Source organism: Barbatula barbatula (genome assembly GCF_947034865.1).
Source record: "Barbatula barbatula genome assembly, chromosome: 12".
Lineage (NCBI taxonomy): Eukaryota > Metazoa > Chordata > Actinopteri > Cypriniformes > Nemacheilidae > Barbatula > Barbatula barbatula.
In genome coordinates this window covers 10,568,432-10,588,905 of record NC_136775.1, presented here as the reverse complement: position 1 = coordinate 10,588,905, position 20,474 = coordinate 10,568,432, and the positions used below count along the sequence as shown (strand labels likewise).

The following is a 20,474-nucleotide window of genomic DNA, read 5'->3' as shown; positions in this document are numbered from 1 at the left end:
CGGGTTATTCAGTAATGAAGGCAACCTCACATCGATCACTTTGGTTTACCAGCAGGTAGCGCTGCCTTGCGCACACAGTGACCCGACGAGGAAAAAAGTTTGAGTGTTGCCGAGATTTAACGCTTGCGCAGAACAGGTTGCTCGGCCAGTTCCTCTGGTTGATTTACCTGAGAGGTACACCAGTTTCTGTTACTAACAAAACGGAAGCGCCAACGCCGGGGTCACGAACCATCATTTAAACGAACCCGGACATCGATGAGCGACTGAAATCTAGTTGAAAAGTTCAATCAACAATTGTTGTTTTTATTGCGGAACGGATTAAACGGCCGAAAGGACGGGAGTATTGTGGGACTGCGGGCGGCAGGTGTACTCGTGTTTTCTCGCCACTGGTCCTTCGAGCTAAGACAGGGAGCTCGTGACCGCTCGCTCCGGTAGACGCCGCCTTCACCGTCACGGAGCGCCTGGGAAACAGCTGGATGCCTTCCGAGCGTCGCCGTTAGCAGTCCGGTATCGGTGCCGTTTTCCCTGGTCGTGTAAAGCGCTGCGTGGCCCCTCGTGGGGACAAGATGATGGGGTTTCTCCGTAGGACGTTTAGCCGTCGGTCAAGGAGACGTTTTCGGACGCCGGATGAGCTGGACGGGACTGGCAGGAGCGGAAACTCGATGCTTCAAGCGCACCAGCAGCAGGTGATTCACGCGCCGACCGTGGTGACCGGGGGAGCCGTTGTCCACATCCCCGCTGCGGGCAACAGCAAAGACGCCATCACCTGCAGAGTGCTGCTGCTGGACGGATCGGATGTTAATGTGGAGTTACTGGTGAGTGCGTTGTTGTTTTGGGGAGTTTGTACGTGTGTGTTTAAAGAGCAGAGAGAAAAGTCGTCAAAGGTTCGTGTACTTGAAACTGGCAACGTGAAAGTTCGGTTGCGACAACCGGCTGTAGCTGTCACTGCGTGGTCTTGTGGATTTCCCTGTCCCGGTAGTTAAGAGCCGGACAGATGGTGCTTGTGCTCTCGTCCTCATGTTTACTTCCCGCCTGTAGCGACCGCTCAAGCTGTCACACAAAAACACCTGAGTTTCACAAAAAATGTAGCAGAGAGAATAAAACGCAGAGTTTACCAACGATCACCCTGTTGCTTTTTTATTTCTCATTCGTTTCACAGAGGTCGATGGACCACTTGGGCTTAACCTTTGCTCTTCACTCTTTTGCAAGTCATCCTAAACGTGTCCATTACTTTTCGTGAGTTAATCTGTATTTTCAGTCATTTAATTTGTTTTAATCTCAGAGTAGATTTGTTTGTGAACTAAGTTGCGTAGCGAAATGATACATTGAATTTCGGTTTCAACGAAACTAAATGCAACTTTTTCGCAGTATGAGGCGAGATAAGCACGGAAGGTCATGTTGTTTCAGGCTATATTTCAAAACACGTTTTTGCTGATGATAAACACGCACGTCATAGCCAAGCAATGTCAGTGTCATACAAGTCTAAACATGTCAAACGAAACCGGCTTTTGCGTGTCAGTGCTTTATCCTAGCAATTTATAAATTCTTATTTTGACCACTCACTATTTTGACCTCCTTGTTTTCATGTCATCTCTGAGAACCCGTTTCTGGTGAAGGATGTTTTACTTTAGTTATGTTAGCGAAGAAAAGTTTTAAAAAGTGAGTTGGCTTATGTATGCTAAGGGTTGTACAGAAGGTCAGTTTAAACAGCAGCTAGTATCTTAGAAAAAATAATCGTCACTCCCACCCCTCAGGGTGTGTCCCAAATCCAGCCACTCTGCTCTGACACTTGAAGCTATATTTACTCCGGCCTTGGCTTGTGTGCAGTTTATGTGTGTGTGTGTGTGTGTTTTCGTCTTGGTGTGTTTGCTTTGTGGAGTTTTTATAAATGTCGGGATTTCAAGTCATTCAGACTAAATGGTGAAAGCCAGGAGGTGTGTCTGTCAAATTTTCCAGTCTCTACGGTCGCGGCATGATTTTCATATCTTATCAAATGTGTTTGGGCACTTTTAACACACATGAATGTCATTTAATTATAATGAATCAAAGTATCAAACCGAGTGGAACTTATGTACACTGTTAACGATTTGCTTGTATTTTTACAGTACGTTACTGGCAGCACGGTTGCCAGTAAGTTACTGTATTTTGATTTACAGTGCTGTACTGTAATAGAATACTACAGTACAAAAAATATTGCTGTATAGATACAACACAGTACTTTACTGTATTTTTACTATATTTTTACTGCAATTTACTGTAATACCTATATTGACAAATTACTATTTAATTCGTATTGGCAATAATTACAAATATTATTATATATTTTAGCTAGTTTGGATATAAATCTGTAGTTATTAATATTATAAAACTGCTATACTTGACATTATGAATCAAAAGGCAATCCAGGCAAATTTTTTATTGAATCATTTCATTGAAACAAAAAGTATTAAAACATTTAAAACAGTATTGAAGAATGATGTATTACATTACCAACATATGATGACTATGTACAGTAGTCAACATTTAAAGTGGATCAAAAAGGCGAGAACAATACCTATTCTTGTAACTTTTTTGACCCACTTCAAATGTTGACTACTATATATATTACAACATTTAAGAGAGCAAAAATATTAATACATTACATATCAAAACAAACAATAGCAACAAAGTGACAGGTGTCATCTAACACTGGCAAAGAAAACACTGGTCTGTAGTTAAAATGTTCCATTCAAACTGAGTGTCGTGTGTGAGAGTGTTGTGTGTGGGTGTGTAAGAGTGTTGTGTGTGGCTGTGTGAGATTGTTGTGTGCGGGTGTGTGAGAGTGTTGTGTGTGGCTGTGTGAGAGTGTTGTGTGTGGGTGTGTAAGAGTGTTGTGTGTGGCTGTGTGAGATTGTTGTGTGCGGGTGTGTGAGAGTGTTGTGTGTGGCTGTGTGAGAGTGTTGTGTGTGGGTGTGTAAGAGTGTTGTGTGTGGCTGTGTGAGATTGTTGTGTGCGGGTGTGTGAGAGTGTTGTGTGTGGCTGTGTGAGAGTGTTGTGTGTGGGTGTGTAAGAGTGTTGTGTGTGGCTGTGTGAGATTGTTGTGTGCGGGTGTGTGAGAGTGTTGTGTGTGGCTGTGTGAGAGTGTTGTGTGCGGGTGTGTGAGAGTGTTGTGTGTGGCTGTGTGAGAGTGTTGTGTGTGGGTGTGTAAGAGTGTTGTGTGTGGCTGTGTGAGATTGTTGTGTGCGGCTGTGTGAGAGTGTTGTGTGTGAGAGTGTTGTGTGTGGGTGTGTAAGAGTGTTGTGTGTGGCTGTGTGAGATTGTTGTGTGCGGCTGTGTGAGAGTGTTGTGTGTAAGAGTGTTGTGTGTGGGTGTGTGAGAGTGTTGTGTGGTGCTGTGTGAGATTGTTGTGTGCGGCTGTGTGAGAGTGTTGTGTGTAAGAGTGTTGTGTGTGGCTGTGTGAGAGTGTTGGTGTTTGGGTGAGTGACAGTGTTGTGTGTGGCTGTGTGAGAGGGTTGTGTGTGTGTGTGAGAGTGTTGTGTGCGGGTGTGTGAGAGTGTTGTGTGGTGCTGTGTGAGAGTGTTGTGTGGGTGTGGGTATTTTTGTCGAGAAACTACATGACTTGCAGTTGTAACTGGACATCCTGGGATGACTTGCTTGGTTTAAAAATGACCAAATCCAGCCAAAATATCAATGGTGAGACTGTAACACAAAAAGCCAAAAATAACAAAATCTGTTAGCCATTGAAATAAGTACAAATTGTGAAGTAAATGGTGAAAGAAAATTCAGTAACACTTTACTATAAGGTTTTATTCCATAACATTTATTAATGGTTTAGATAATATGAACTAACAATGAACAATTTATTTTTCAACATTAATAATATTTGAGAATTAATTATGAATTAACTAATGTGAACAGAGATAAATTGATTGATTTAAAAATGTATTGCCAAATGTTAAAATGTATTAACATCCTATGTTAACAAATAGAACCTTATTGTAAGTGTTACTAAAAAGTCAGAAGTAAAACCAGAAACAAATTTGAATAAAAGTTGTATTATATATACATGGTCAATACTTACAGAGACTCATAAGCCCAGGGTGCAAAAGTGGACCAAACTGTGACGTTAGAGCTGTAAGAAGAAATATATAATGATATGTTACTTGCTGAAATTTAGAAACCATGTTTATTATATACGCTTATGATAGTCAATCAAAAATGTGGCAAAATGATCATTTAAATGTTTTCCCCTGTATACATTAACATTAAGAGTTCAAATATTTGGGATGCATTTTCTATACCATTGGTGTAGCAAAAGTCAATGTGTTTTTGGAAATGCATTTAAAGCTGATCGCGCTCCTCTTTCCGTACAGCGTCATTACGTAAAGGCGGAGTCAGCTGCGCTCTTTAGCAAAGTACGAGCATTGATTTGAGGTGTTGGAAGCAATATCGCTACAAATATATTGTCATACAAAACTTTTTGGCCAACTGAATGTAAAACACTCTAAAGAACATCATATCTGCTTCTGCGGATATACCGTAAATACAGAAATAAGCGCCGCAAACACATTTATAAATCTGTTAGTAATGAAATCTGTATGGATCGCATTCATCACAGTTAAATATGACGTTTCATTTTGTGTGAAGCAGTTTGGTAGCTGTGTGGGCTACTTTACAGTGACTTTGTTATTTCGTATGAGATTTATTTAGGAGGAATCTTAGTTGAATTGGTCAAAGATTATTTTATTTGAACACAAACGCGAGTTTATCTATTACCAAATACAAGTCGGTTTACCTTGCCATTATAAACGAACTTCAACTATTCGACAGAAAATAAACTCACCAAAACCCTCATAAATGGTTGAAATAATCCTATATTCATTAAGTGAGATGTGTAAAACGGGTTTAAGCAGTGGGCTGACTTAGTTTAATTTCTGAGGTAGAAGCAACGTTTGTTGGCGACCATATCTCTCTCATTCCACGTTTAAAACAACACTGTGACAAACTGTTGTGCAAAATACAAAAACAAAATATTTTTTGTATGAAACACATAAAATAAACCAAACTAAAAACTTACCAAACTGCCAGAAATCGATTATCCTCCTCCAGCTGAAGCCAGGATGTGCTCTGTGTGATTTGACGTGATGACGTTGTGGCACACTTTCGTTAGTTACACGTTACAGCAAAGCTACAGCGAGGTTACAGCGAGACCAAAATTTACTGTAAAAGTTTCCCGCTCAATGAAAATTACCCAGAATGCATTATGAGCTGCAGTATTTTACTGTAATATACAGATGCAGTATTGTACTGTGGATTTTTACAGTAATGTGCTGCTAATCTACAGCGACATCTAACAGTGTAGTTATAGGACACCTTTATGAACACTGGTGTAACTGACCTCATACCCCTAATAACAAAAGACCTTGGGACTATTCAAAGTCAAATGGTCCCCAATGTTGTTTGGTTATCAGTGTTCTTCAAAATATCTTCTTTTGTGTTTTGCGGAAATACAAGTTTTGACATGAGAGTGAATAAATGACTAAATAATTAAATTTTTGGCAAAACTTTCCCTTTAACCATGTAGAAGCTAATTCAGGACTCTAAACTCTCACAAAAATGTATTGTCGTCATTATAACATTTGCCCTTTTTTGCTGAAACCAGTATACACTGTAACATATCCCGTAAAAAACGGATAAAGTACTGATAGGAAATTACCAGTACAATTTCCTTTATTTTACGGACAGTTCTGTTAATGCTAAAATGTAATTTGCAGTAGAAAATCTAAAATACAGGTAAAACAACTGTACAAAATGAACACAGAAAATTCCTCCATATTAATACAGTATATTGTGCCCTACTTTTACATATTTGTTTTAGAGAGTAGTCAATTAGACACCCTAAAATGTAATGACACGATACCTAAATAAACAATTATCTGCATTCATTTGAGTTTCTAAATTCGGTAGATACAGACCTTAAAAATAAACAGACTATTCCCATGTGTGTGTGGTTGTGACGTCTTTCTCATCTGATTTGCGATAATCTCTTCGGCGTTTGTAATTTTACAAGGGAAAAACTAGATGAGTGCATGCATACGGAAATAAATGTTGCATGTATGTCGCCGTGTCTAATCGGGGCCATCAAGCCCTGCAGGTGTCCTGGAGTTACTCTACAGGTGTCTCCGGGTTTAAACTGTCACAAGATCAGTGTGAAGCTGTGAGCTTTCTGCACTTTTCCCATTTATTCATGCTTTAAATGTGTGCGTTTCAGAAACACTCCAGGGGACAGGATCTGTTTGATCAGATTATGTATCATTTGGATCTCGTGGAGGCTGATTACTTTGGCCTGCAGTTCATGGACCCAGAGCAGGTTGCGGTGAGTGGCACTTAATGAGCATGCGTGTGTGTGTTAGGGTGGCAGTGACCTGTTTTCCTATAAGCTGCTGCTCTAAGAACAGAAATGAAAAATGAATGACTGTCAGTGTGAAACAACCACTCGACATCAATCAGAACAACAGGATTTTAATTTCCTTAGCACTCAGACGAATAGCAAACTCTCTTCTTGTTCTTTGTTTCTCTTTCTCTCTCTTCTTCCCTCCCATGTTCTCATTTTTTTATGTTTTACTTTTCAGCACTGGCTGGATGCAACCAAGCCCATAAAGAAGCAGATAAGATGTAAGTAGTTATGAGACACACACAGGCAATATCGTAGAGTAATTTAGTTGGCTGGTTGCAGATGGTTGATGACCTTGGGCTCATTATCTACTGTTGCCGTAGTGACAAGTGTTTATGAACGTATACTCAATGGACATGAACAGAGCCAATCCCACAAGACACACCCCTAACCAAAGAGATAAGTTGTTGAGGAAATTGAGAAAGTGGGAGGTAGTAGTCTGAGAGAAAAAAAACACAGCAGTGCTGCATGATCGTCACATTGTAGTTTTTTCATTGGGAGCAAAAATATAATTTGACATCAGTATGATTTTAAATATAGCTGACCATCTGTTATATGCAACTAGCATGCTCATCTTGTCAATAAAAAAGGCTATTGACGCAATCTCTACATTTTTGCTATATTGTAATTACTATAGTACCTTTCAGTAAGCTTTACAATCCTGTTAAAAGCCATTGAGTCATACTGAATCAACATTAGCTGACTTATGCCTGTCTCTATGACAACAATGTTTCATAGCTCTCAAGGATGATTACTTTCTTGCCTTTTTGTGCTTTAAAGTTTATGTACCAATTCCATTGTGCTAATTCACTTGCTGCACTTTTGACATTGGGTGTGTGTTTCTTTGCCTTATTTTAGTCTCTTTCTCTCTGTCCTAGTTGGACCTCCGTACAGATTGTTTTTCAGGGTTAGGTTCTATTCATCAGAGCCCAATAACCTTCATGAAGAGTTTACAAGGTAAAGGAGAATTGCAGTTATATATTGTATGTGTATATCCTGTTGGTTCGACAACAGGATATACACAAACAATATTACATATCATGAATGGCTGACAACATGCTGTGCTTTAGCTGATAGTTTGCACAGTAAAACGCTTGCAAGGTTTTTAATTCCTTCCCTTTTAAGCGCCACCAGTACAGCTATACATACGCAGATGGACATCATGGCGGCTTTGTCATATCGTTTTTTTGTTGATTTGTTTTAAAGGCGATCTGTTGTGTTAAAAATGAGCCAACTTTCAAAAACGTGTCTTGAGCCTCATGCATTCTGTTCCGTTTTGAGTTGCTCTGTCTAGCTGTTTCAAAACAAAAGAGTGAGATTACATAAATGCCTCCTGAGAGACATGTCAGATCTGAGGTGAACCCAAATTAAAAGAGTTTCCACGAGACCATTTAGTCTGTTAACGCGCTTAAAGGAACAGTTCACCCAGAAATTACAATTCTGTCATCAATTATTCACACCCAGTAAATTTCTTTGTGCTGATGAACACAGAACACAGAAAGATATTTGGAAGAATGCTTAAGTTATAACCAAACAGTTCTTGGCCACCATTGACCACGATAGCAGGTAAAATGTGACCCTGGACGACAAAATGGGTTTCGGTCCCAGGGATTGCCGAATGTGTAGTATCATGCGATGTAAGTCTCTTTGGATAAAAGTGTCTGCCAAATGCATAAATGTCAATGACGTGAAAGCTGAATAAACAAGCTTTCTACCGATGTGAAGTTAGGATAGGACAATATCTGGATGGGATACAACCGTTTGAAACTATGCTATCTGAGGGTCAAAAAATATTGAGAAAAAGGCCTTTGAAGGCGTTAATCAAAGGCACTGTAGCAGGCCATCCACCCACAAAGATAAAGTTTTAATAAATTAAGGGTAGGAAATTTACAAAATATCTTTATAGAACACGATCTTTACTTAATATCCTAATGATTTTTGGTATAAAAGAAACTCGGTCATTTTGACCCATACAATGTATTTTTGGCCTTGGTACTTTACACTGGTTTTGGGATGCAGGGTCACAAATTACTTCTTAATATTTTTGCTCTGTTGAACACAAAAGAAGATATTTTAAAGAATGTAGGAAAGCAAACAGTTCTGGGGCACTTTTGACTACCATTGTCATTTTTCCTACTGTGGTAGTCAGTAGGGGCCAAGAACTGTTAGGTTACAAGCATTCATCCAAATATATTTCTCTGTGTTCATTAGAACAAAGACATTTACAGTTTACACATTTGGAACAACTAGAGAGTAATTAATTTTAATCGTTCAGCCAGCCCATTTACTACACATCTACTCTTTAATTCATTATACAAGAGAGTTCTTTTTAGGGTTTCGAGCACGAAGTGCTGAAAACCTATTGTTTTTGTAAGGATTTTTATTCTTCTTCTTCTTCTTCTTATTATTATTATTCCGCCATAAAACGCGTTGCCCAGCCCAAACCGTAAGTCGTAGAAACTCGAGACTTTGTCGGATGGTTGTAGTCTTGCTCGCTACTCAGATACTCGGAGCCAGCCATGTCGGTCCATAGGTGGCGCTATAGCGATGGCCAATGCGTTTGGGCTCAATGCTCGTAAACCGGATGTCGCACTACAAAGTGTTTGGTGTCATTGGAATCCTTGGCTCCAAACTTAAAAAACGTATATCTCCGATTTCATTTCCGGTATGCAAATTTTTCCGCTAATTTGCATTTTATGAAAAAAAAAAAAAATGAACTAGTCCCTGGATTTTTGCCCGATCGGAACCAAACCAACGCTGATGAATTCTGTGGAGTGTGAATATGAATAATCATAAAAAGAAGTTGAAATTTCGATTCAGGGCCGCTAGGGGGCATCAAAACGTCCGAACCGGAAGTAGCCTGTTTCACTAAAATGACCATAACTCGTGAACGGTTTGAGCTATCTTCACGGGGCTTAGACCGTATGTGTAGACCCTTAGTCCGGGGTCACAATAAAAAAGACTCAATGTTTGGCCACTAGGTGGCGCTATAATAACAATGAACACGAAAAGGGCTATAACTACGCAACCGTTTGCCCGATCGACCTATTATTTGGTATGATGTGTCTTTGTGTCATGCACCATGACTGCATAAAAGGACTTTGGCGTTTCTCAAAAAACATGGCCGCCATCGGCCAATGAATTTTGAGCACTCATTAGACAGGGTTAACGGGGGCCGATCGAAAAGACACTCGCTGAGCTTGTTCGACTCGTGGTCCTGAAGGTCTGTAAGAAATATGAACTCATTCGGCCACCGGGGGGCGAAGTAACGTTTTTACAGTGCATAAACAATTGTGTATCACGTGACATTTGACATATACTCAAACTATTTACATCATATGATAGCTCTTCTCATTCTGAACAACTTTGCCTCTGGACTCGCTTCTGTCGATCAAACGGATCGTGAGTTATCGCTGATCATGTTAAAAACCTACTTTCGCGAACTAGTCCTTGGTTTTTCAACCGATCGGAGCCAAACCAATGCAGATGACTTCTGTGGAGTGTGAATGTAAATAATCATTGAAAAAAAGTTGTAATTTGTATTCATACACGGTAGGGAAGGCCAAAAACTCAACTGGGCGGAGCCTATCACATTAAAATGGCCATAAATTCAGAACGGATTAACACATCATCATGGGGCTTGGAACATATGTGTAGACCATCACTCCGAGGTCACCTAGAAAAGAATGTGGCGTTTGGACACTAGGTGGCGCTAGACCAGTAGAAATGGCTAAATTGATGCGTGTTTCATTACTTAAACAATTGTGTATCACGTGACATTTAACAAACACACAAACTATTGATATCATATGATAGCTCTTCTCATTCTGAACAACTTTGCCTCTTGATCCATTGATGTCAATCAAACGGTTCAGGAGTTATTGCTGATGATGTTAAAAACTTACTTTTGCAAACTAGTTCTTTGATTTTCAAGCAATTTCAAAATTTCCCCCACAGTACAATTCTCTGGACTCTCTAGGTCAATAATGATCAAAAATATGTTGAGTTTTTCTGTTGTGTGACCATTACAGGGTCCTTTATTATATTAATGTGAATAATGTACGTTAAAGGTTGCTACTCCTTAATAAATAATACAACTGACTTGCAATTAAGTAGTATTATACATATTATGACTCAAAACAAGCATGCTCATCAGAAGAGGCATGCCTTCATAAAAGTCCACAAGGTGAAATATTCATTCAAATGGGCTTTTCATACATGTCTTTCTAAGCATGTGTAGTCTGCATAGACCGTTACTGGTCACCTAAGTCAAAATTCTGGGTCTAAAGGCCTATCATTCATTGAGGATGTGTGTTAGGGCCATTTCTGAAATGGATTTGACTAATTTATCCTGATAACGTGAGTCTCGCTACTGAATTGTCCCAAAGACTTGATATGAGAAAATGTAATCTATGTCCTATATGTGCATCTGTGTGTGAGCATGCCTGGGTCTGTATGAGCTAATGCTGACCCTTTGACTCATTTTTCTGGGTGTGGGGTTGTATTATCGATTGTGGACATGTTAGTTTGCCATCCCTGAGACTGGTCGACGTTTACTTACCTAAACTTCTCGAAACCCGATAATTGCTGCTTGCAGCTATATTTTAATTTTGTTATTAAAATGTCAAATTTCACCTGTCTTAAATGCTTTTACAGGTATCTCTTCGTACTGCAGCTAAGACAAGACATACTGTCCGGCAAGTAAGAAACGACACATACCCCTTTACACACATACAGACAGAAAACTAAGAGAGCTCCTTTCATATCCTCCTTTTTGCCCTCTATCACACCTCTGACCCTCTGTCTTCCGCACACAGGGTTTTCTAGCGGGGTCCGATAAAAGCTCTGTTTCAGTGTGTATAATCTGGGTCTACTCTCCTGTGTGCTGCTCTGCTCCTTTTTATTAAAAGAAACTCTGATGAGAACCAACACACAGGCTCTAAATTAAGAGCACAGATACGCTCCGACACACTTTTTACGCACAGGGGCCACACTCTCTTACATAAACACAGGGTCTTGTCATCTCACATATCGGGGAAGTGGATGTTGACCACTGTTTAGAAGCTATATTGGTTAAACGTGTAGTTAATAGAATACTGCAAACACATTTACAAGCTGTTTTAAGGGTCATACATTTTCTCCTGCAGGTTAAAATGTCCGTACGATGTGTCTGTGGAGCTTGGAGCTTATTGCTTACAGAGTGAGTTTTATTTTTGTGACCTTTTTTGCATATTAACAGAACTATTTTATTGTATTGTCTCTTGTTTACATTGTACATTTCTTCTATTTTGCATGGAAATAGGTGAACTTGGGGATTGTGACCCATTAGAACACTCTGTTATATTGGTATCAGAGTTTCGGTTTTCACCCAAACAGACAGAGAGTATGGAGGCGGACATCTATCGCAAATGGGCTGAGTTAAGGTAAGCCCACCCCAGGCAGTGAATGTGTGTTATCACCCTAATGTTCTGTTTTGGCAGCTGTAACACTATGTTCACTATGTATGGTCATTTGACAAGTTAAAAAGCAGAAAAAGAAGGTATTTATTCAAAACTATTGAGTGAATTTGGAGTCCTTTGCACTTTAAAAAAACCAAAACTTGCAACATTTTCTCCCCACAAAGATAAATAAGTGACATGAATTTTTGTGTTAAATGAGTCAAATGATTGTTTTGCATATACTAAACAAAATGACCTCAAAATGTGTCAGAAAGTTTGCTCAACTTACAAAACAGTGTATTCTGAACAAACAATATTGCAAGAGTTTGAAAGCTCCCAAGATGCACTGCAGCATGTTCGATTCTGTGTTTCTTATTTGTTTTTCTTTTAAAGATCAGTGTTTTAGTTTTTGCTGGCTTAATTTATGTCATGACAGCTAATGACTTAAACATAATCTTTTAAGTTGGACTTCAGTCTCTGTTTGTTGAGTTAACTCAAAAACGTGCTTTTGATAGGTTGCCTTATTATTTTTTCTCGACTCAACTGTATTTTTTTACAGAGTGCGATTCAGTCTCACTTCATTGAATTAGGGAAGGTTTATTTAAATTTCAGTATGTTACTGTACATGTTTACACATTTTTTATTAAAAGGAACAACTTTTTGAAGAATCACTGGTAACGTTTGGGGTGAACGTTTTCTCCTGTCCATGTATTTTTGTTTGCTTGCTTATGCACGAGTGGTTCCTGTCAGCATGTTGGTACACTGTTGTATCTTGAGTCTTTATTTAAATTTGGCTCGAGTGGGCTGCTGTCACATAGACTTGGAATTGTGTACTTTCAGGGATAAGCAGGAAGCACAACATTTAGATTTAGACAAATAAAAATTGTTTGAGATTAAAGACAGTTAGGGACCAGGCCATTGTCAATGATATAAGCCAGAAACAATGTCTTGAATTCTAGCATATACTGGCAGCCAGCGTAGCGGTTTTAAGCACAGCACAGAGGTATAATGTGTCAGGATTTCCGGTGGTTCAAAACAAAACAAGCCACAGCATTTTGGATGTACTCGATGGGACATATGGCAGATGCTGGCAGGCTAGCAAACGAGTGGAGGCTGTACGCCAGCCAGGAATTAACTGGTTACTGTGGTAAGGGAGGGTTTTGATGAGTTATGATGGCTGGTTGATGGGTTATGGCGTTCATTGTGGTTAGGCTTACAGTTCTAACAATGCGTGTCTTTACAGGGAAATGAGTCCGTCTCAAGCCGAGGTGAATTTTCTAGATAAGTGCAAGTGGCTGGAGATGTATGGAGTGGACATGCACTTTGTGAAGGTAACATCTCTCTCTTTCTTACTAGTTATGAACAGTACTTAGATAGTTATTCTCTTCCTTTTATATGTTTAACAATAGCTGAATTATATCTATAAGAATATTGGTTTTATTGTTGGTAACAAAACCAATATTAAATCTCTATAATGGGTATTAATAAAGAATCTAGCTCTCAAAATACTTCAAAGGGTATTTATACAGCAACTGTTTAGTAAAACATGATTAAAGATATTAGTGAGATGAAGTAATGCTGTGTCTTTAATGGTTTATCCTGCAGGGACGGGATGGAGGAGAATATGCCCTAGGCCTCACACCAACTGGAATTTTAGTGTTTGAGGGATCCAGCAAAATTGGTCTCTTTTTTTGGTGAGATTTATACCTTTATTCTCACCACCATCTGAATCATCAGTCTTTAATTTTTGCAGATTTACTTTAATTAAAATGTATCCAAAACAGGCCCAAAATAACCCGTCTTGACTTCAAGAAGAACAGACTGACTCTAGTAGTGGTGGAAGATGATGAGCAGGTATGTTCTACATGTACAAACTTGCACTCACTCATCTGGTTGTGCACATACTGTAGGTTACCCGGTGCATGTTGATGTTCCTCTGTTACTGTTACACAATACTGAAATTAGTATTTAAGAGCATTTTCACCAGGAAGTACATTTGACGTTACAGTTGGTTTTGTCAGTCCTACCTTGGAAGTCCCCCACTGAAATGTTATTAACGTGCATGTTTATTTGTGTCTGCAGAGCAGAGAGCAGGAGCACACGTTTGTGTTTCAGCTGTCGAGTTCTCGGGAATGTAAGCACTTGTGGAAGAGCGCTGTCGAAAGCCATGCCTTCTTCCGGCTCCGACAACCAACCCACAGCAAAACCAGCCGCAGTGACTTCACACGCCTCGGCTCACGGTTCAGATTTAGGTATACACACGCCGGTGGTGGACAAACTACACTACACAACCCAAGTACTGGAGTAAAAGTATAGATATTCTAAGTATTACTCCAGTACACTAAGAAGCTTATCGAAACGATGCCACAGCAAATTTGTGCTGTAATCAAAGCTAAAGGCAGTCCAGGGAAATATTAGATTATGTGACTTTTATTTTGATATTTCACTGTCCACTGCTGGCATACGTATGCATGCTTGGCTACAGCTAGCATTTACAATGATAGCAAATGTAAAATTAAAAAGTGTAATTTTGCTATGTCTATAGTGGAAGAACTGAATATCAAGCCACACATAGTGGTAAAGTCCGGAGGGCGAGTACTTTTGAGAGAAGACCAAGTAAAAGATATCCATCACGAGCTCAGTCATTGGGCAGGGGTAGGTCTGAGTGCCATATGCTATTTCTTCTTTCAAAACTCTCTGTCTTGTGCATAATCTCTGTTTAAGTCATGCATCTGACCCCACAACCTCTAAATGCTTATTTAGTTCAAGCGTCATTTATATGAATGCTTTTGTTTTCACAGCTATCACTCCAGCGAAACATCCACATCTAAGGTAAAGCTGCACATTCATGCAGTTTGATATAAAAGCGGTTGCTGATTTAAAAGGTTATTTGTTGTGTTTGTGTAATGTAAATTATGAATTTCTTTTTTGTAGTGCTCATGCCAGCCCAAGCATACAACCGGTACTTTTTTAATATTGTTATGCTTTATATCAAATTATATTTAGGAAAACATATGTGGGAGATTATAATTATATGTGGTGGAGTTATTTTACATAACTTAGAAACATTTTGGCAAATGGTTGAATACATTATGAGTAAATAATGGCAAGAAGTTTGTGACGTGAATTAAATTTTTTCCCCCTCTAGTATAAGCACAACATTCCAGTTGCACCGGAACACTGGCAAAGAACACATTCATCTAGTTTGACCCCTCCTCTATACATACAGCCAATGGAAATGGGACATGTTCCACCACCACACAGGTATGTATTTTATTTCTAAAAAAAATCAGTTTCTGAACAAAACAGGCCTTGCATAATCAATCAAATTAATAGAATAAAAACCGTAATTACAGAATTTACATGAAGGTGATAAAATGAGTTGATTGTCTAGAGTGCATTACTTTCTGTAAAAAATAAACATGTTACATTAACATCCCCAGTAAAAGTGTGAAAATGTTTGAGTATGCAGTGCTGATGTCAGCGTGCATGTGTCTGATCTCATCTATGTTTCACCCGGATGTGCATGTGTGTGTCTGGTTTAGACCCTCCCATGTGGACAGATCCCCCGCGAGCAGCATTGTGTTTGATGAGAGGAGTTTTATTGATAGCAGCGGCAGAAGTGTGTCTGTGGTGCACAGAGACAAAGTTATGACTGCACTGTGAGCATGCCAATGAGACTTAAAGAGACCACTGAGCACAGCCATTCCATGGCACCATGATCCAATCACAGCATCACAAACCCATCTCACTTTCAGGAGTCTCGTGCAACCACACTGCTTCATTCCAACCATCCATCATGTGACGCGTGTCATCCAATAAAATGCCTTTTTAGGAAAAACGTATTAGGTCTACCTGGATCTTGACTTGAGACTCTGAAATCAAAATGTTTAGCTTTTTGTGTTTTGCATCATTCAGCAATTGAATTGAATTGTGCCTTATGAGTAAATGTAGAACTAGTCAATTGTGTAACCTCAAGATGATGCCAGAATATGTAACTGCTGCTGTTGGCTTTGTATACTGGAGCAGGGTTGCTCAATTGTGCGGCTGAAGTTTAATTTCAACTCCAAACATCTGATCCAGTTTATCAGAATAACAAATGTGTTTGTGTTTAAGCAAAGATCTTCAGAAGCAAACCTTAGCACCATTGTTCTATGATATTGCCTTTTTAAAATATTTTTTAGTTTATTGGATTGTCTTGCCTGCGGTAGATTTGCTCAAGTGAACGCCTACTTGTCAAAGTTTACTTTAAGGATTAATCAGTTATATGATGATATGCCAAGACAAATGCCTCATTGTTTACAAACAAATGCATTCTAATGCCTCTACTAAACACTTAATTTAATTTCTCCTCTTGAAAACACATTTAAAGGTACTTCTCTGTATGTTCTGTATGTTGTAATCATTACATACTTGTGTCAGAATCCTTCCTAAACCTAGTGTTTGGTCACATGTTCAATCATAGCAGGAGGGCTGGGGACATTTTAATGATTCTGGACTGCTGCAATAAGACCTGCCTTAATAAATGTGTTTACACTAATCGTTTGACTGTTTTATTGACTGTAAACCCTTGACATTCATTCTCATTTTGGTATCAACACTAGCACTCAGAAAGCATGTTCCATTTCTCTGTAGTAACATCATTTGTTTACACGATTACCTTTGGTCCATCCATTAAAATTACTTTCATAAGCACCCACTTATTGTATGCTATCAGCAACCTGTCTGCATGTTTCAGCATGTCATTTTACCATGAATATTTATAACATGTGATGTTGCCTTTCTTCAGGTTTGCATTGTAGTGTACTGCAGTTAATTATGCTTTTATACATAGATAGTTTAATCGGCAACAACAAACGTTATCTGGCCCAAACTTCACTTCCGGCAGATCTGTGCGAAGAAAATTTGTTTTTGTTGAGTATTTTTAAATTGAATTAATACAATGAATATACCAAACAATATTCACATACATGAGATGTAAAATAAGTTATATTATAAACAAACCAAGACCGGAAGTTAATTGTTGAGTCCGATGAAACCGTCTGTCTATAGAATTGAATATAAATTGAGGTCATTATGTATATGTCGATGAATGTGAATATATGGCTGAGATATGAGTTTGTGTTCTGTCATAACCCACTGAAGTGATGTAGAACTGTTGAATATATTGTGGTTTCTAGTTTTCCTTTGAGCAGCGCAGACACTCGAAGGTTCAGCATTGAGGAAAACGAAGCACTATTGTCTGGGAAAACCCATCGCTGCTTTCATCACCCTGGATATGAGAAACAGGAAGCGCTGTGCATCACGAAAGCCAAACCGGGTGAGTTGTGACTGAATGCACTTGATCCATAAGTGAAAGCAGTGAGTTAGACTTAGTGAGTTTTTAATATAAACAAAAATAAACATTCAAGTGATGGTTCACACGAAAATGTCATCATTTACTCATCCTGTTGACATTTCAAACCTGTATGACTTTCTTTCTTCTGGAGAACACAAAAGAAGATATTTTGAAGAATATGGTTAACCGTCACCCATTCACTTGCATTGGTTTTATGTCAATGCAATAGATGTGAATGTGTGCCGGCGTGGGTACCAACTTTCTTCAAAATATTGCTACAAAGGTAATTCACAATGATGACATGGAAGAATCATTTGTTGTTCTCCAAAGAACCATTTGGTCAAAGGTTCTTCAAAAAACTATTTCTTGCTTACCTTTTTATACTCTAAAGAACCAAACCTTTTGTACGCAGAAAGGTTCTGGAGATGTTAAAGCTTCGTTAAAGAACCTTAGAGCCAAAAAAGTACTTCTATGGCATTGTTTGGCATTGTTATTTTGAAGTGTTTATAAATAATCCCATCAAAGTGAACTTTTGATGAATTTCCCATGTATGCTCCTGTATTTTTATCAGAAGCTTGGGTGGTGTGTCCTGGACGCACCGATGAGTTGGATCGAGCATTGCACAGTCAGCACCAGCTGGAAACAGAACCTGCATTTTGGCCAGCCCTTCATATCAACATAGACATGGTCAGTTATTCATAATCGTCTTAGAAAAAACTGCAATTGTGTGTGATAAAACAAGCATTTGATTTCTTGGATTCTGCCTTTTTAACTGCAAACAGGCAGAAGAAAAACCTCTTTCAGAGAAAAGTCTTCCTTCCTCCCCTGCGGTTTTACAAGAACGTCTCAAAAGCAACATCTCAAAAGTACATCATGTCACTTACACACTGCACGATAAATGACAATGTATTCACAAATGCTCATGAGAAGTTTATTTATATATTCGTATAGACAAACCTTTAAGCCTGTTCAAGCGTGTCTTTTGGACCATGGCTTACCAGCAGCCAAACAATCTAAATCTGGTTTAAACTCAAATATGTCAGTGATAGTAACAGTACAGTAATTCCCAGGATTACTATGACGGTATTTTAAACAGCACAAATATCAAGGTTAAAGAATAGGACGTGACAGTAGGTCTTTTCTCTATAGCGCACCACCCAAAGTGATAGTGGAAACTCAAAGGGAAACTCTTCAAGTGGAGACCAAACTGACAGGTAAGAAATAACGTACAAACTTTGGATTGTCTTACAACATTGTCAAGAAATCTAAATACAGTCTATACACTTTTATCACTGTGTCAGCTGTTGCATTTGTTGTGTTCAATGATTTTGGTGTCTTATAGCAGGTATCCCAGCTCATCACAGGACTCAGGATCAAGCAGTCTGAATATAGAAAAGCCCAGAGTGGACCGGCGCAAACGCCTCGTCCGACAGTACAGCTTGTGAGTTATAATAGAAAACATTTATTTTATTTCTGATTTTAGATACAGTATTTTAAGCTGCTAAAATATAATCCGTCACATAGTAACCACAGTGATGAAGATGACCTCCCAGAAGCACTTGCTGCCATCTCCTCCCAGTGTAGTACGGGAAAATCAACATCTAATAGCTCCTTGGACAAACAGGTCCAGCCACCAATATATCCACCAGTAAGTCCCTCCGAACGCTAAGCTGATCTTTACTATGCTAAATCGATCTAGTTTCAGTTTTATTTATGTAAGTCTTTTAAAGTTGTATCTGTGAGAGATATGATGTTACATTAAGATCTTTATGTTCTCTCCATAGCCAAAGGATGCTCCACAGTTAGAGTGTTCTAACTCTCCACTGTTCTGTACCAGTCCTGTACCTCACCTGCTACCTTGTGCTACACACACACACAGGTAATATACACTCACAACAATTACACTCTATAGACGTTTTCAGTAACAACAACTTAAACAACAGTCATGTGGCCCAAATTGTAACTGGAGTAGTATTAATTGAATTGAATACAATACAATTGATATACAATAAAATATCAATATAAAGTTCATCTTATAAATATATTGTAATTTGATTAATTAATAAGAGCATGTTATAGAAGCAAATCTGCACAAAGCAGTTAACAAGGTCAGTTTTATACATTTGTTTACAGTACATTGGATTAGTGACCCTAAAGGAATATTAATAATTTACTCATCCTCTTGTCATTTGAAACCTGTGATTTTCTTCTGCAAAAAAAGATATTTTGAAAAATGTTGGTAACCAAAATCCGTTGTTTCCAACTGTTTTCTGTTACCAAGATCTTTCAAAATATCATATTTTGTGTTCTTCAGAAGAAAGAAAGTCATACGGGTTTGAAGTGACAAAAGGGTGTGCAAATAATGACAGCATTTTATAGAATTTTGATGGTGAACTATTCCTTTAAATAGTGCAAAATAGATCAAAACATTTATAGTTAGTTTTATACTATAATATTTGTTTGATATCTTTTTAATCCTGCTGTATATCTGTTTTTGTCTCTTTTTGACTTTTCCACCCACTAACAAATATCTATTTTTCTGTCTGTTTATCTTTTTTTTGTATGCATGTTTGTCCGTTTTTCTTTTCCATCTTCTTTATAATTATTCCTACTCGTCTGTCTGTCTGTCTGTCTGTCTGTATGTGTGCGTTTGTGAAGCTCTGAAGACCTGCGAATGGACAGAGATAAACTACTGAGGGCTCTATTAATGACAGAACTCTGAGGCAAAACATAACACACACTTACAGACAACAAGTCCTAACTGGACTAAAGCCCTTAACTCAATGCACTAGCTAATTCACTGTTACACACTATATGGAACCTCCAAGAGCTATTTTACCGTTATGCTAATACGAAAAAGCATTCACAAGTATTTGTTCTATGATTATCCTTTTAATAGCATGGCATTGCCCCTGTAATTTTTATTAACTGACTAAATTAATTGTTAACTTTGAAAAAAAATGTTAAAATATTTTTCCTAAATGTTTTATAACATGGTTTTTTGGGGTTTGGGGTTAAAAGAACAGAGTTTGTATAAATAGGTCAGACATAAAGCTGTCAATGTATAGGCCTGCTGTGTATTTGACAGTGTATGTTCGGAATAGGATACTACCGTCTGTAACAATTTCTGTGCACTATAAAATAATCTACTTCAAACTAAAAAAGTTGATTCAAATTAGCTTTATGGGTCATTTGAACTAAACTGACTTAAACATCGAGTTGTATTTTGTTAGTCCATACATTTTATAAATCAGTCCTATATCTG

General features: G+C 38.4%; 1 protein-coding gene across 1 annotated transcript; it reads left to right on the top strand.

Annotated features, from left to right (window-relative positions):
* Positions 1–108: 108 nt before the first annotated feature.
* Positions 109–19,931, top strand: epb41l4b (erythrocyte membrane protein band 4.1 like 4B; the record flags this gene model as incomplete). Its single annotated transcript, XM_079469980.1, has 23 exons — positions 109–815; positions 6,251–6,355; positions 6,612–6,654; positions 7,312–7,390; positions 11,090–11,134; positions 11,581–11,633; positions 11,736–11,856; positions 13,115–13,202; positions 13,477–13,565; positions 13,656–13,725; positions 13,954–14,123; positions 14,417–14,526; positions 14,673–14,703; positions 14,806–14,833; positions 15,020–15,135; positions 17,052–17,191; positions 17,781–17,896; positions 17,992–18,075; positions 18,359–18,423; positions 18,555–18,650; positions 18,734–18,857; positions 18,994–19,088; positions 19,868–19,931. The coding sequence occupies exons 1-23, from the start codon at positions 567–569 to the stop codon at positions 19,929–19,931; spliced, it is 2,181 nt and encodes a 726-aa protein (XP_079326106.1). The 5' UTR covers positions 109–566.
* Positions 19,932–20,474: the final 543 nt, after the last annotated feature.